This window comes from Rana temporaria, chromosome 11, assembly GCF_905171775.1.
Source record: "Rana temporaria chromosome 11, aRanTem1.1, whole genome shotgun sequence".
Classification (NCBI taxonomy): domain Eukaryota; kingdom Metazoa; phylum Chordata; class Amphibia; order Anura; family Ranidae; genus Rana; species Rana temporaria.
In genome coordinates this window covers 128400898-128418650 of record NC_053499.1, presented here as the reverse complement: position 1 = coordinate 128418650, position 17753 = coordinate 128400898, and the positions used below count along the sequence as shown (strand labels likewise).

The following is a 17753-nucleotide window of genomic DNA, read 5'->3' as shown; positions in this document are numbered from 1 at the left end:
TGGGCACAGTGAGGCATGGGCACAGTGAGGCATGGGCACAGTGAGGCATGCACATGGACACCCTAGGCTTATACGCGGGTCAATACGTTTTGCCAGTATTTTGTGGTAAAATTAGGTGCCTCGGCTTATATTCAGGTCAGCTTATACTCGAGTCTATACGGGTATATATATATATATCGTTTGAAAAAAATTGCAAAATCCACTGTTTTTATTTTCTAGAGCCTCTGCTTAAAAAAAAGAATTAAAGTTCTAGCAAAAAATACAGATTTTTACAAAAGTGTCAGAAAAAGGCCTGGTCTTTCAAGTGGTTAATTAGGATCTAAGAATATCTACCTATGGTCAGTTTATCACATCAAGCAGGTGTTAGAAAACCGAAAGTGTTGCGGCACTTGGAAACGTTCAGCTGCAAGAGGTTGAATAGGAACTACGAATGATTGGGACACGTTCGCTTGGTGTAACATTTGGAAATAGAGCAATGCTGCGTTCATAAATGCCCCTAATTCTTTTTACAGCTTAGAAATAAAAGTTCTGCAGAAAAAACATGCTGCAGAGGACGCTGGAGCTCCACCTGTTGGCTGAACACTGTAAATATATATATTTACTCTACTAAAATAAATTTCTAGAAAATCCTATAATAAATATCAAAAATAAATCTCATATCATTTTAAACGCAATAGTTTCCATGGCTGCCTTTTACACTAATGAAATTAGTCTCCAGTGCTAGTATGGAGAACGGAGTATGTTGGGAGAGCTGCATCTGTTTGACTTTTACTCTGAAGCAGGCCCGGACTGGCCATAGGGCATACCAGGCATATGCCTGGTGGGCCGCGGTGGCCCGCGGGCCACGAACGGCCCTCGGCAGGCCGCATGTCACATCTCCAGGGGTGTACCAAAGGGTTGCAGGCCGAGAGGGGACGCCCATTTTTACTGATAGCAGAGATTCCCCACCCCCCACCACCAACACAGCGCCAGATAGAGAGAGATGAGCAGGGCGATTTCTCCCCTCCCCTTGCTGCCCGCAGGACCAGTTAGAGGAGAGGAGCTGCTTCTACTCCTCCCCCTCCTCTCCTTCTGTGTTTTCCCCGCCCACTCTCCCCGACAGACACTGTTCTGCTGCCTAAGGGAAGATTCAAGATAAAGCCTGGCAAACAGAAAGAAAAGATGGAGTCTGATATCCATCCAGTCAGTCCCTCCTGCCTCTGAGTGAGTACTGTACACTGATGTAGGGGTGCCCTTCATTCCCTTCTCTCTCTCTCTCTCTCTCTCTCTCTCTCTCCCTCTCTCTCTCTCTCTCTCTCACTCTCTCTCTCCCTATTATCTATCTATCATTATCTATCTATCTATCTTTCTCTCTCTCTCTCTCTCTCTCTATCTATCTATCTCTCTCTCTATCTATCTATCTATCTATCTATCTATCTATCTATCTATCTATCTATCTATCTATCTATCTATCTATCTATCTATCTTCCTTCCTTCTCTTCTTTCTTTTTATCCTTATCTATCTATCTATCTTCCCTTCTTTCTTTCTATCTTTATCTGTCTTTCTTTCTTTATCTATCTTCCTTTCTTTCTTTCTTTCTATCTTTATCTATCTTTCTTTCTTTCTTTCTTTCTATCTTTATCTATCTATCCACCTTCCTTTCTTTCTATCTTTATCTTTCTTTGTATCTCTCTCTCTCTCTCTCTCTCTCTCTCTCTCTCTCTCTCTCCTCTGTCTGCCGTGCCCCCCGACTGCGCAATTGTCATTCAAAGTGTAACAGCGCTGAAAGCTGAAAATTGGCCTGGTCAGGGAGGGGGGCAAAAGTGGTTGGTGGGGGGTTCAACTTGTCGTGCAACTTTGACCTCTCAAGTCGCATGACAAGTGGCGGCAGTGTGAACTGAGCTTAAATATGAAATGTGTATGAGAAATAATTTGTGTCACTATCTCACCCCCTTTCTCTGTTTGCAGAGTGGATTTCAGCCAGCAGGTCAGCAGTGCCACTGTCATTCATCCAATGAAGTTTACATCTGTGGCCAATGGTGCTGCCCAGGTTGTTCTGTCATGGTGGGACATAGATATGGATCCTGAAGGCAAAATCAATTGTACTATGAAGCCAGGGTGGCTATATCCCACTGGCCATCCTGTCCCGGTAAGTGATGGAACAGTCATAGTAGACACTTTTATAAAATGTTGCAATTTGAGCATAAAAAATTATATATTTTTTTTTTTATGATAATTTACAGTCAGAAAGTAAAAAGTTTTTGGCATTTAACCAATTCAGCCCCTCTTCATGACCGGGCCATTTTTTGCGATACAGCACTGCATTATTTTAACTGACAATTGTCGTGCGATGCTGTACAAAAATAAAATTGTCCTTTTTTTCCCCCCACAAATAGAGATTTCTTTTAGCAGTATTTGATCACCTCTGCGGTTTTTATTTTTTGCGCTTTAACCACTTAAGGACCGCCTAACGCGGATTATACGTTGGCAGAATGGCACGACTGGGCACAGGCACGTACCTGTACGCCGCCTTTTAAGAGCCTAGCTGTGGGTCACGCTCGCGACCCGGTCCGAAGCTCCGTGACCGCGCCCCCGATCGCCGCCGGTGTCCCGTGATCGGTCACAGGAGCTGAAGAACGGGGAGAGGCGAGTGTAAACACACCTTCCCCGTTCTTCTCTGTTGCAGTGACACTGATCGTCTGTTTCCTGTTTATAGGGAACGACGATCAGTGACGTCACCCCTACAGTAAGAATCACTCCCTTTGGGCACACTTAACCTCTTAGCGCCCCCTAGTGGTTAACCTCTTCACTGCCATTGTCATTTTCACAGTAATCGGTTCATTTTTATAGCACTTTTCGCTGTGAAAAAGACCATGGTCCCAGAAATGTGTCCGATGTGTCCGCCATAATGTCGCAGTCACAAAAAAAATCGCTGACCGCCGCCATTACTAGTAAAAAAAAAAAAAATTATTAATAAAAATGCCATAAAACTATTTTGTAAATGCTATAACTTTTGCGCAAACCAATCAATAAAAGCTTATTGTGTTTTTTTTTTTTTTTTTTTTTTACCAAAAATATGTAGAAGAATACGTATCGGCCTAAACTGAGGAAAAATATATTTTTTGGGGATATTTATTATAGCAAAAAGTAAAAAATATAGAATGTTTTAAAAAATTGTCGCTCTATGTTTGTTTATAGCGCAAAAAATAGAAACCGCAGAGGTGATCAAATACCACCAAAAGAAAGCTCTATTTGTGGGGAAAAAAAGGATGCCAATTTTGTTTGGGAGCCATGTCGCATGACTGCGCAATTGCCAGTTAAAGCAACGCAGTGCGGATTTGCAAAAGGGGACCAGGTCCTTAACCTGCATAATGGTCCGGGTATTAAGTGGTTAAATGAAAAAATGCAGACAATTTAGGCCAATATGTATTCTTCTACATATTTTTAGTTTAAAAAAAATCCCAATAATCGTATATAGATTGGTTTGTGCAAAAGTTTATAGCGTCCACAAACTATGGGATATTTTTATGGATTTTTTTTTTATACTAGTAATGGCAGCGATCAATAACTTATAGCGGGATTGCAACACTGCGATGGACAAATCTGACACCAAGTGACACTTTTTGGTGACCAGTGACACCAGTACAGTGATCAGTGCTGAAAAAATGCACTGGCAGGGAAGGGGTTAACACCAGGGGCGAGCAAAGGGTTAAATGTGTCCCTAGGGGGTGCTTTCTAACTGTGTGGGGGGTTCTTTAACTGTGGGAAAACAGAGATCTGTGTTCCTGTTAGCAGAAACACAAGATCTCTGTCTACCACTGTCACAGAACGGTGATCTGCCTTGTTCTGCCTCTCTTGGCGGACCCGATGATTGGCTCCCGCTGTGTGCAATCACAGCGAGAGCTGTTTGCCGGCGAAAGAACTAAATCACGTACCTGTACGTGATTTTGCACACAAGAGCCGCCGCCCCGCGTGGGATGGTCGGCCACTGGTTAAAGGTGTCTCCTCACTTGTTAGGTATTGGTTGAAAACTGTGTTATAGGGTATTGTGCTGTGTATAACATTTGATGTTTTTTTGTTGTTTGATTTTTTTTAATGTCTAGTGGCGGGATCATTGGATGCAGTGCGTGTATTTCCTGCCTGAGGAGCGAAAGGTGACGTTGGGGGAAGAGCTCTGTCTCACTGCTTATCAAGATGACTATTGTGTATGGTACAAGCTTATAAAACCTGGGTAATTCATATTTAGCATAGTCACAATTTTATTTTGCTGTTGATATTATTTGATACAATTTTAAAGGAGTTGTAAAGGAAAAAAAAATGTTTTGCCTAAAATGAATGTCCGCAGACAGACAGAATAGTGTAATGATTCTGTTAAAAAACGAGTAAATACCTATTAAGTTCCTTCATCTATATATCACCTCTGGCGTTATGGTTTCTGTTCTCTCATTCACTTCCTGGTTTGCGGCGCTCGTTCATGTAAGAACTACATTTCCCAGTATGCATTGCGGCACACCCAGTAATTCACACCTCCTTGAGGTCTCGTAGAGAGCGTCCTGCCGCACAGATGTAGTTCCCAGGAGGGGGCGAGCACGTCACTGACCACCGCAGTAAAGCCTCCCTTCACGGTGGTGAGTAACAATCAGACAAGCAGGAAGTGAACAGAACAGAGAAGAAATAGAGCAACTTCTGAGCAAAAACAAACAATGAGGAAGTGAAAAGAGGAATGTCTGCAGGTAAAGGATGCTTATTATGAAAAACATTTTTTTCCTTTACAACCCCTTTAATGCTTACCTCTCCTAAAACACGTTGGGATGATTGGTAAGCTGCAATATATATTTGTTCAATTGTTTCAATATTGAAAGTGAGATCTTGGAGACAGAGAACTTCTATCTGCCACATGTCTTTACCTGTTGAATTTTGTCTGCATTATTTATTTTTAAATACAAAGGATTTTACATAAAGATGTGTAGTGCCCACTGATCTTTTCTTGTAGCACGGGAGTGGCCTGACCTGGCACAGAACGGAGGTCTGTCAATGTAAATAGATAGGTCTCCGTTCTGTCAGGGATGAGGAGACTGATGAGTTGTTCTTCATGCTTAGGAACAACAACCGGTCTCCTCCCCCAGGCAGTCCCATCCCCCCACAGTTAGAAACACTCCCTAGGACACACATTTAACCCCTTGATTGCCCCCCCTAGTGTTAACCCCTTCTTTGCCAATGACATACAGTAATCAGTGGCTGTTTTTAGCTCTGATCGCTGTATAAATGTCAATGGTCCCAAAATAGTGTCAAAAGTGGCCGATATATCTGCCGCAATGTCGCAGTCCTGATAAAGATCACCATTACTAGTAAAAAAATAAAATATAATAAAAATTGTGTCTTTTTTTTTTTTTTTTTTACAAAAAATATTTAGAAGAATATATATCGGCCTAAACTGAAGAAGACATTTTTTATTTATTTTTTAAATTGGGGATATTTTTTTAGAGCAAAAGTAAAATTATTGTTTGTTCCAAAATTGTTGTTGTTTTTTTTTTTTTTGTTTGTTTATAGCGCAAAAAATACAAAGCGCAGAGGTGATCAAATACCACCAAAAGAAAGCTCTATTTGTGGGGAAAAAAAGGACGTCAATTTTGTTTGGGTACAAAATCGCACGACTGCGCAATTGTCAGTTAAAGCGACGCCATGCCGTATCGCAAAAAATGACCTGGTCATTAACCGCTTCAGCACCGGACCATTTTGGTGGTCAATGACCGAGCCACTTTTTGCGATTGCTCTAACTGACAATTGCGTGGTCGTGCGACGTGGCTCCCAAACAAAATTTGGCGACAATTTAAAAAAAAATAAAAATATTTTTAACTTTTTGCTATAATATCCCCCAAAAATATATATATATTTTTTTTCCACAGTTTAGGCCGATACGTATTCTACATATTTTTGGTAAAAAAAAAATCACAAGCGTTTATTGATTGGTTTGCGCAAAAGTTATAGTGTCCACAAAATAGGGGACTGTTTTATGTAATTTTTTTTTTTTTTTTTTTTTTTACAACTTATGGCGGCGATCAGCGATTTATTTTTTTGACGGACACATCGGACACTATTGGGACCATTATCATTTTTACAGCGATCAGTGCTATAACAATGTACTGATTACTGTAAAAATTACACAGGCAGTGAAGGGGTTAACCCCTAGGTGGCGCTGAAGGGGTTAAGTGTGTCCTAGGGAGTGCTTCTAACTGTAGGGGGGATGGGCTGTGTGTGACACGACAGTGATCACAGCTTCCGATTGCAGAAAGCTGTGATCACCGTCCTGTCACTAGGAAAATTGACGAAATGCTTGTTTACATCAGCATTTCCCCGTTCTTCCTCACTGTGAAACGATCGAGCCCGTGGTCGGAAGTCATGGAGCCCGCGTCCACAATGCCACTATCTTAAATGGGACGTATATATACGTCCTTTTACCTGCCCGTGCCATGCTGCAGACGTATATCTGCATCGGGCGGCATGCGATTAAAGCGAAGCAGTGCCGTATCGCAAAAAATGGCCTGGTCATTAAGGGGCCGAGTTTTCCGGGGCTTAAGTGGTTAAAGAATCTCTACAACAAAAATAATGCTGATACCATGGGAGTTAGGCAAGCCATAGATGATACAATTTTCTTTCTTTTCACTAAAGGTGGAAGGAAAGAAAATCGCTCAAATCTCCCATGAACACACTTAGTGTTGAGGGCGGAATCCTTCCCGCAGCACTATCGTTTTTTGCCAGCAGGGAGCCTTCCCTGCCAGCAGAACACAATGATCATTGGCCGCTGATATAGCCATCGGCATAGATCACATGCAAAAAATCTGACAGGTTGGTTGTACTGAAGTGGATTGACTTCAGTACACCCAGCCTGCCCATAGATGTATCAGATCTTGGCCAGTCCCTGCTCAACTGGCTGGGATTCGATCGAACTATGGCCGGCTTTAGCATCTAGGAATTTAACGTCAAACACAACTTGTACTGAGAGAAATATAATGTCCTATACCTGCTCCCCTCACCATACGCATCCTAAAGTGATGTTAGAGTCAGTGGGCTAGATTCAGATAGGTTAGCGGATCTTTAGATCCGCTAACCTATCTGATTTACGATCCGCCGGCGCAAGTTTTTGAGGCAAGTGCTGTATTCAGAAAGCACTTACCTCTAAAGTTGCGGCGGCGTATCGTAAATCCCCCGGCGGAATTCAAATTCCGCGGCTAGGGGGTGTGTAGAATTTAAATCGGGCGTGTCCCCGCGCCGAACGAATGGCGCATGCGCCGTCCGCTAAATTTCCCAGCGTGCATTGCTCCAAATGACGCCGTCGTATCTCTATCTGAATCTGGCCCAGTGAGAGGAACCCCGCTTTTCAATGAGCGCAGCAGATAGTCATAGTGACAAGGAACTACAACAACTTATCACAGATTGCGCCTTAACTAAATGAACGCAAGCTGGTCATGCTGTTTAGTACTTATTTGCAGTTTAGGTTGCTATATAATGTTGCAGGTGGTCATATTACAATTTCATGTGTGCCACATTCTACAATTGAAAACATGCTTTAATTGTTTTTATTGGGAGCAGAATTGAAAGTGCATTTGTGATAATGAAGCCTCTATATTGCAGGCTGGAGAAGAGCAGTTCAGTGTCAGATGAACGGCCGGTGTGTCACTGCGGAGCTCATATCATTTGGAACCGTACACGCTTCGGGGAACTAAACGACCAGGGAAGGATGGCAAAGTATAAAACAGCCTTAAAGAAGGTAATGGGGTGTTGAATGGTTGCCATTGTAATAACAGGGAGCTGCCTTTACATATTTTAAACCTCTATGTTCTGTAAGGCTTCTTAGCTTCCAAGTACTTACAGTGTGTAGTCAAAAGCTGAGAATCAAATCCAACACACCTTCTCGCACATAATGCAATTTGTGCATGCCTCTTAGTACTTGAAATCGTTGCTTTTAATAACTGGGTTATCTTTTGACATAAGAATACACAAACATTTGTCCATTTGAAAGTAGTTAAAGGGATTGTAAAGGTTCGTTTTTTATTTTCTAAATAGGTTCCTTTAAAGCAGAGTTCCATCCAAAAATGGAATTTCTGCTTTTCAGGAACCCTCCCGTGTCACATTTGGCACCTTTCAGGGGGGAGGGGGTGCAGATACCTGTCTAAGGTATTTGCACCACTTCCGGGATGTCACAATGTAGAGTATAGGATTTCTTATCATCTGTGCCCAGTCGTGCCACAAAATGTTAATCCAGCTCTGAGCAATCCTCTTTTATTGTTCAGTGAAAATTAACAGACTTACAGATAAAAACCTGTCTAAATAAAAAGTCCTTTCCGCTCTCCTTGCTTTGAGTGATAGGTTATTTACATATCTAGCTTGGACATATTTATCATATGTTATGTTATGTTTATAATAATATGAGGTGATCCACAGTATAAAAAGTGAGAAATCCACCCCTCCCCCACATAACACATCCTGGTAATATACAATGAACTGTGGATCACCTCATATTATGATAAACATAACATAACATATGATAAACATGTCCAAGCTAGATGTGTAAATAACCTGTCACTCAAAGCAAGGAGAGAGGAAAGGATTTAGACAGGTTTTTATCTGGAAATCTGGTAATTTTCACTGAACAATAAATGAGGATTGCTCAGAGCTGGATTAACTCTGTGTGGCAGGACTGGGCACAGATGATAGGAAATCTTATACTCTACATTGTGACATCAAAAAAAAAAAAAATTTGAATTTACATCCACTTTAAGGCCCCTTTCAGACTGGGGCGGGAGCTGCGGTGGCGGTATAACGCCGCTAAAAATAGCGGCGCTATACCGCCGGAATTGCCGCGGGTATCAGCCGCTAGCGGTGCGGTATTAACCCCCGCTAGCGGCCGATAAAGAGTTAATACCGCCCGCAATGCGCCTCTATAGAGGCGCATTGCCGGCGGTATTGCCGCGGTTTCCCATTGTTTTCAATGGGAAGGAGCGGTGAAGGAGCGGTATACATGCCGCTCCTCTCACCGCTCCAAAGATGCTGCTGACAGGAGATTTTTTTGTCTCCCGCCAGCGCATCGCCTCAGTGTGAAAGCCCTCGGGCTTTCACATTGAGTCTGCAGTGAAGGAGTTTTTCAGGCGGGATAGCAGCGCTATTTTTAGCGCTGCACCGCCTGAAAAACTCCTCAATGTGAAAGGGGCCTTAGCTAGTGCATTGTTGGTTCACTTACCTTTTCCTTCGATTTCCCTTCTAATTTTTTTTTCTTTGTTTGTCTGAATTTCTCACTTCCTGTTCCTCCTCAGTAAGCTGTTCTGGCTGACTAACCCCCATGGATGATGGGGGCAAGCTTACTGAGGAGAAACCGGAAGTGAAAAAGAAAGAAACCATAAACATTTAGAGGGGAAATTGAAGGAAAAGGTAAGTGAACCAACAACGCACTAGCTTAAAGGAACCTATTTAGAAAATAAAAAAACAAACCTTTACAACCCCTTTTAACATGTATTCTGTCTGCTCAGCTAGGCAGCAATTGAAAGGCAATAGCCTGTATCATTTTATTTTCTAGTACACCCCTATTTCCAAATCTAATAAACACATATTTTATTCACAATGGAAAATAGAAAACATATAAAATGTCTAAACTGAGAAAATTTACCATTTTAAGAAAAAAAAGGTCATTTTGAAATTGACAGCAGCCACACATCTCAAAAAAGTTGGGACAGGGCCATGTTTACCACTATGTAGCGTCCCCTCTTCTCGAGCTGTGCTGCGTTTTCAGAAAGGTCCCGCAGTCTCCTGGAACATGTGACCTATCCCAGCAGGTTGCAGGTAGGGAGTGGGGGGGCTGAACTTCTACTATTATCACCTAGGTGAGAAAGAGTTGGTGGGAGTGGGTACCTGTCAGAAAAAATGTAGCCGTTTCCAAAATGACAATAAAAAGTTTACATTTTAAAAGGGCGGGGGCGGTTTGATAAGTGGAATTTTTACTTTTAAATTCTATGACGCCCATATATGGAATAATTGCATGGATGACTTCTAGGTTTTAACATTCTGCACCAACAAGTACTGTGTACTGAAGCTGTGCCAAACCTCCCCCATGTATTTGTATTATCGCACTGAAGAATGAAGATGGTAAACCAGTGAGAGGGAGAATGACCAACTACAGTATAAAGACTTCTGTACTAAAGACTGCACTATTTATCTCTATTTTTCTTTGCTCTAATGTAGTGTTGTTTTTTTTTTTATCACTCGTGCAGATCCTGACACCAAGCTCTGTGTGCTTGTGTATAAGTGATGGCAGTTTGCTACCCTTGCTGGCTCATTCTATTGGAGCAGCTCAGGTAATGTCTGTAACCCTTTTGGTGAATATCTAAAGTAAAGAAAAAAAAATGACATGTCTAAATGACCAGAGATACAGACAGCTCACAGTATAAACAAATCTTTCATTTTATGTAGTTGAGATTGGCTCTGCTGTTATTAGTTTTAATGTCCGCATTGATCCTCTAATGTTTTCGATGAGCTTAAAAGAGAAGTATGGGATTTAAAAAAAATAAACATACTGCACATACGCACCTAGGTGGATACAGCATCTGTCCCCTGCTGCCTATAAGGCCTGAGAACTGAGCAATCAAACTGCTGATCGCTCAGTTCTCAGTCTTCAGGCTGCAAAGTGATAGTGACTGTCAGTCAAGGACTATTAAAAGAGAAAAATTGCTACTCCAGGCAGGTCTTGTTTGGTTGCAATCTTCCTCTCAGAAACCGAGGGTGCTGGCAATGCACAAGGCAATTTAAGAACAAATGATGATTAGGACAGCCGCACTCCAATCCAACCTAGCTTTATTGTGAAAAACTGGAAACAGGCACTACAAGTCACAGCAATGGAGCCTAGGACAGCTGACGCGTTTCACACTAACTTTAGTGTTTACTTATAGCTGTCAGTCAAGGACTCTCTGCTCTGCCCATCCAGATCTCACTGGAGTGCCTTGTTGTGCAGGGGGTTGGGAGCGGCTGCCCCCTTAGGCATCTGGGTGGATCCCGACATTGAAATCGGGATCGCTCCAGAGTCTGGAGCAGCTGAGCGACCTCAGCAAAAACCAACAAAAGTCCTAGCGCATGGAAGTGTCCAGTCAGGTGGTTATGGAGGGTTACTAGCCGGCTGCTGCTTTCAATCCCATGAGACCAGACAGGGATGGACTGGCCATTGGGACTACAGGGAGTTTCCCGGTGGGCCGATGGATTAGTGGGCCGGCTTTAGTGACAGCGGACCGCCGCCCCCCTCCACTGCTCTGTCTCTCCCTCCCCGCAGCGCTCACCTGGGGGGAACAAAGGAGCAGGGGGGACGACAGAGGATCATGGGGGGAGGGGACAGACAGCTGGCTCAACAGCTATGGCCTGGGAGTTTCTCACTTCTGCCTAATCTTGTCCCATGGGGGGGGGGGGGGGGGGGGGCACCGAACTGATTCTTTGCCCCAGGTGAAATAATGTCTAGCTTCCCCACTGGTACTGCCTATAAGAGGAGCAGTATCAGCCCTTCTACTCTAATAAAGTAAAACGGCTAGTGGCTAGTGAAGGGGGAGAGGGGGCTTGGGTGGCTGGGGGGGGGGGGGGGGTGCGGGAGTTGTCTGGCCGCCATGGGAGAGACCTGTTAAAGTGGGCCAGTCTGGATGAAGTCCAGGGCCAAATTTTTGTCCCAGTCCATCCCTGAGACCAGATGAGACAACAATCGAACAATACAAAGGGGGAGGCACTGGTCCGGTATGTAAACCTGACAGGAAGTTTAAAAGAATAAAAACTTTAATGAACTAATCCCATAAAACAACATCCATAGCCTAGCAAAAGAATGAATAGAGGCTACAGCTGTGCCTGGTGGAATGGATGGTTGGAACTCCTGGGAGGGAGCGGATAGTCCCATGGATGTAGAAGCCATCCACAGATCTTATGGGGGCTCTGCTGGGCTAATCACTGCTGTAGGAAGGAGTCCCCGGTACAAGGAGCTTGCTGATCTCTGGGAGCCGCACTCAGAAGCCGGTATGGAGATGCCGGGCAGAGCAGGAGCCGAGACTAGTAGCAGCAGGACTGTGCTATGGTGTGTGGATGGGAAGAAATAAGACAAATTGCCGGAGCTCTATGAAGGCAGACTACATTTCAGGGATTAACCCCTTCTTCAGGTCACCTATTGGGAGCCGGAAAACACAGGGGAGATATATAAGGAAATACCAGGGGGCAGGTCAGCCATCCATTGCCACCTGTTGTGGGATTGACACCTGCAGGTGAAGTAGGTTGTGAACAAGGCGATACATATTTATACCTTTTTATTGTGCATGTGTAAGAATTAATAGACCAAGCTAACATGAACCAACAGACACATCTATATGTATGTGTATACATATATATGTGTAATAAACACGCAACACCCATACCTCCACGCATTGTGTGGAGCATAGATGCACAAGAAACAAAAAAAAAAACACAGAAAAAAATCAGTTTGTAAGAGGGGTGATATTCAAATATCAATAAAAATAAATTTAAATAAAAAAAGGACATGAGGTAAAAAATTGGTAGGTAAACACTACCAAAAATAAAACAAAAAAACAGTAAAAATAATATCTCAAAATAAAGTAACAATTGGTATATTAAGAATCCTTAATAATTGGCAGTAGGAAAATACCATGAATAATGAATGAAGAATAAATTACTAATAAAATCTCATTATATAACTGTATTGGTATCTAATTCTTCCTTCAAACCTTGGGGAGAGAGTGAATTGATCTTATAGATCCTCGTTTGCAAAAAAAACGCCAATCTTTCGTTGTCTGCTAGGGACCCCTTGGGTATATGCTCAATGACCAAGACTGTCGTTTTTCTCGCAAAAAATGGAAAAGTGACGCGGGACACTGCGCTCATCTTTTCCCTTTTTAATGGACCTACGATGTTCGCCCATTCTCATGCAAAAGGTACGTATTGTTCTATCAACATAGAGTAGATTGCAGGGACACTTCAAAACATAAATAACGTATTGGATCGAACAAGTAATAAATATTCTAATGGAAAAGACATTCCCAGATGTATCAGAAAAAGAAGAATGGCCGTGTGGTATGGATTGGCATGTGTTGTGTGTTTATTACACATATATGTGTATACACACACATCCTTTTTTATTTTTATTGTCATTTATATTGATATTTGGATATCATCCCCCTTACAAACAGATTTTCTTTGGTTTTGTTTTTTGTTTCTTGTGCATCCATGCTCCACACATTGCGTGGAGGTATGGGTGTTGCGTGTTTATTACACATATATATGTATACACATACATATAGATGTGTCTGTTGGGTCACGTTAGCTTGGTCTATTAATCCTTACATATGCACAATAAAAGTTTTTTTTTCTTTTATTGCCTTGTTCACAACTTACTTTACCTGCAGGGGTCAATCCCTCAACGGGTGGCAATGGATGGCTGACCCACCCCGTGGTATTTCCTTGTATATCTCCCCAGTGTTTGTCGGCTCACAATAGGTGACCGAAAGAAGGGGTTTAATCCCCAAAACATGTAGTTTGCCTTCATAGATCTCCGGCAATTTGTCTTACCACTTCCCATCCACACACCATAGCCCAGCCCTGCTGCCACTGGTCTCAGGTCCTGCTCTGCCCGGCGTCTCCATACTGGCTTCTGAGTGTGGCTCCTCGCACCGGCGACTCCTTCCTACAGTAGGGATTAGCCCAGCGCAGTCCCCATAAGATCTGTGGACGGATCCTACATCCATCGGGCCATCCGCCCACTCCCAGGGGTTCCAGCCATCTATTCCGCCTTGCACAGCTGTAGCCTCTACCTGAGTTGTAAGTTGCAGTGAATTCATTTCATCTTTTTGCTAGGCTGTGGATGTTGTTTTATGGGATAAGTTTTTATTCTTTTAGACTTTCTGTTATGTCGTGTTTACATACCGAACCAGCGCTTCCCCTTTGTATTGTTCGAGTGACATCAGCAGACTGCAGAGTTTAGCCCTCTGTTGGTTGAATATGGTTGACAGGAGTGCAGAACTACGTGCACGCCTGTGAGCCTTGAGAGAAGAATGTCCCTATGTCTCCTTTAATGATAAGGGGGAAGGCATTGGGGGGGCAGAAGGTATAAGATTTTAGGAAAGTAAGACTTGTAGTTGCTTTTTGTTTTAAGTGGATTCTACTGACCTTTAGACTGAGTGCAGAGCTTTTCTGATTCTTGTACAATTTTCTGGGGCTTGCCCTAACCCTTTTGGTTGTATTGTCTAGTTGGGCTCCAAGCCCTGCTCCATAGAAGGTTTACACTGCAATAATAATGACCAACAAACCTGAAACAGCTGTAAGTGGTGTGCAATTGTTGCCTTCATAACAGTAGGCTGTATCTATGCTGTATACCAGCTGTTCTGGATGCGGAGTTGACCCACGGGCCAGATAGATGAATTCTGTGACTCTTCCCACTATTTAAAAATGTGAAATAAAACTCTTAATATTTGGATTTGTAATTGAAGTTGGATATGCATATACCTTCAGAAACAGGCAGATATAAGAAGTTTCTACTAGAGATGCACCGAATTTCAGCGGCTGACCATATCAGCTGAAAATACCACAATTTTATTGTGCTTGTGGTGTGTATTTTATAGGTCATGTGCAGGGGTCAAGTCCTGGGGAAAAAAGTGTGGGAACTCCCACCCAAGATCCACTCCCCCACCAAAATAAAAATGATACGCTCATATGCATAATTACTAAACCACAACTTTAAGCAAGTTCTTTCTAAATCCCGCGATAACTCGCGTTAGACCTCCGCAATGTCTCCTGGGAACAATGACAAAAGCTCCCAGGAGAGATTGCGGCATCGAGGAAGTGACGGAATACCCGCACACTACCCGATGAATCCATATACAGGAAGCGGGCAGTAACAAAGATTACTAAGGTTTGCCTGCCCCTGACAGTGACTCGAGCTGGGCATCGCCGCTTAGTGAAGGATTGGCTCGGGTGGCTCGGCTGCTCTAGTCCTGCAAAGGGAACTGCGTTCCTGCTGTGAAAAAAGTGCAGGAACTCTGTTCCCACGCGTTTCCGCAGGACTTGAACCCTGGTCATGTGACTCGAAAACTGCATCAAAAACGTAACATGTGAGCGTTATTGATATGCCGAATATAATACAATTATATATATAAAAAAAAAATATATATATATATATATATATATATATATATATATATATATATATATATATATATAAAAAACTGTTCTTTTCGGTTTCGGCAAAGTTCCATTCTACTTTCTATTCTAGTTGTGGTATCAGTCAAGGTTTATGTTGCTTTGATACGTTCAGTATTTGTTTGAAGTGGTTGTAAACCCTTATAGACCACTTTTACCTACAGGTAAGCCTAGAATAAGGCTTACCTGTAGGTGCAAGAATTCACTCCGGGAGAGATGGCGGCGATGGAGGAGGCGAATGAGGACGGCTGCGGGGGCTTCGATCTCAGGTAAGTACTTCATAATGAGCTAGTATGCTATGCATTCTAGCTCTTTATGCCTTTGTCTTGCAGGGAGTATTTTTTTTTTTAAACAAGGCGTTCCTTCCTCTTTAACACACTGCAATAAAGTACGTTTTTTTTATTTATTTTTTCTACTTGCAGGTTTACACAATAGAGTCTTCTTCTATGTCCAAGCAAGTTATGGAGAAGGTTTGTGTACATTCTGTATTATACACTACAATGAATGCATAAAAACAACACAGGAATGTAAAGTGTGTTGCCCAGCGTATTTGTTTTCTAGAGCAGGTTAATGCCAAAAGTAATACCTTTTATTGGCTAATTTAAAGAATATGTTGCCTCAACAATTCATATTATCATAAAACTACTAATGCCAGGCTTACAGTGAGGGGAAAAAAGTATTTGATCCCCTGCTGATTTTATACGTTTGCCCACTGACCAAGAAATGATCAGTCTATAATTGTAATGGTAGGTTTATTTTAACAGCGACAGAATATCCAGAAAAACTCATTTTAAAAAAGTTATAAATTGATTTGCATTTTAATGAGTGAAATAAGTATATGACCCCTTCGCAAAACTTTAGTACTTGGTGGCAAAACCCTTGTTGGCAATCACACAGGTCAGATGTTTCTTTTAGTTGGCCACCAGGTTTGCACACATCTCAGGAGGGATTTTGTGCTACTCCTCTTTGGAGATCCCTTCCAAGTCATTAAGGTTTCTAGGCTGACGTTTGGTAACTTGAACCTTCAGCTGCCTCCACATATTTTCTATGGGATTAAGGTCTGGAGACTGGCTATGCCACTCCAGGACCTTAACGTGCTTCTTTTTGAGCCACTCCTTTTTTTTTTTTTTTTTTTTTTTTGCCTTGGCTGTGTGTTTTGGGTCATTGTCAAGCTGGAATACCCATCCACTACCAATTTTTCAATGCCCTTGCTGAGGGAAGGAGGTCCTCACCCAAGATTTGACGGAACATGGCCCCGTCCATCGTCCCTTGGAAGTTGTCCTGACCCCTTAGCAGAAAAACACCCCCAAAGCATAATGTTTCCACCTCCATATTTCATAGTGGAGTTGTTTTTGGGGGTCATAGGCAGCATTCCTCCTCCAAACACGGCGAGTTGAGTTGAGGCCAAAGAGCTTGATTTTGGTCTCATCTGACCACAACACTTTCACCCAGTTCTTCTCTGAATCATTCAGATGTTCGTTAGCAAACTTCAGATGGGCTGTACATGCGCTTTCTTGAACAAGGGGGACCTTGTAAGTGCAGCAGGATTTCAGTCGTTCAAGGCGTAGTGTGTTCCCAATTCTTTTCTTGGTGATTATGGTTCCAGCTGCCTTGAGATCATGGACAAGTCTCTCCCGTGTAGTTCTGGGCTGATTCCTCACCAACTCCACAAGGTGAGATTTTGCATGGAGCCACAGACCGGGGGAGATTGACAGTTGTTTTGTGTTTCTTCCATTTGCAAATAATAACCAACTGTTGTCACCCTCTCACCAAGCTGCTTGGCGATGGTCTTGTAGCCCATTCCAGCCTTGTGTTGGTCTATAATCTCGTCCCTGACATCCTTGGACAGCTCTTTGGTCTTGGCCATGGTGGAGAGATTGGAATCTGATTTCTTCTGTGGACAGGTGTCTTTTATACTGGTAACAAACTGAGATTAGGAGCACTCCCTTTAAGAGAGTGCTCCTAATCTCAGCTCGTTACCTGTATATAAGACACCTGGGAGCCAGAAATCTTGCTGATTTGATAGGAGATCAAATACATATTTCACTCATTAAAATGCAAATTAATTTATAACTTTTTGTGAGGAGCTAAAAATGTCCGTGCCAGAGCTTCATAGACAGTAATGGCACATGCGCAAGGGAAGGAAGGGACCGATGTCCACAACACATTTCCATATGTAACGAGGTGGCTAAACTTCCGGGTGGTGACAACATTGGGGGATCAGCCATTTGCATTTTGGCTGAATAGCATTGTTGGCTCAGGACAGGAAATTGTGTCAAACAACAAAAGGGCTAAGCGCATGAATATATCCAAGAAAATGTATAAAAAATAAATAGAAAATAATACTGATAAGTCAATGATAATGAATTTTGTTATTTTCCGGCCGCTGCTCTCAAACTCAAAAAGACCAGATGAGGGGAACAAATATTATCAACAAAAGGAGCAAAGTTCCAGTAAAATAATGATGAAAAGTAAAATTGGATGTAAAAGTAACACTCTTTAATTCCAGATGAGACGATTCATGTACCAGATGCAATGTATCATAGGCAGTGTA

General features: G+C 42.5%; 1 protein-coding gene across 1 annotated transcript in view; it reads left to right on the top strand.

The window, feature by feature from the left end:
- PRMT7 (protein arginine methyltransferase 7) overlaps positions 1–17753 on the top strand; it is a 69366-nt gene that overhangs the window by 25328 nt on the left and 26285 nt on the right. Inside the window, exons 8-12 of the mRNA XM_040329111.1 lie at positions 1949–2129; positions 4084–4211; positions 7613–7748; positions 10243–10326; positions 15622–15669. Coding sequence (XP_040185045.1) covers positions 1949–2129; positions 4084–4211; positions 7613–7748; positions 10243–10326; positions 15622–15669 — 577 coding nt within the window. The remainder of the gene's footprint in view (positions 1–1948; positions 2130–4083; positions 4212–7612; positions 7749–10242; positions 10327–15621; positions 15670–17753) is intronic.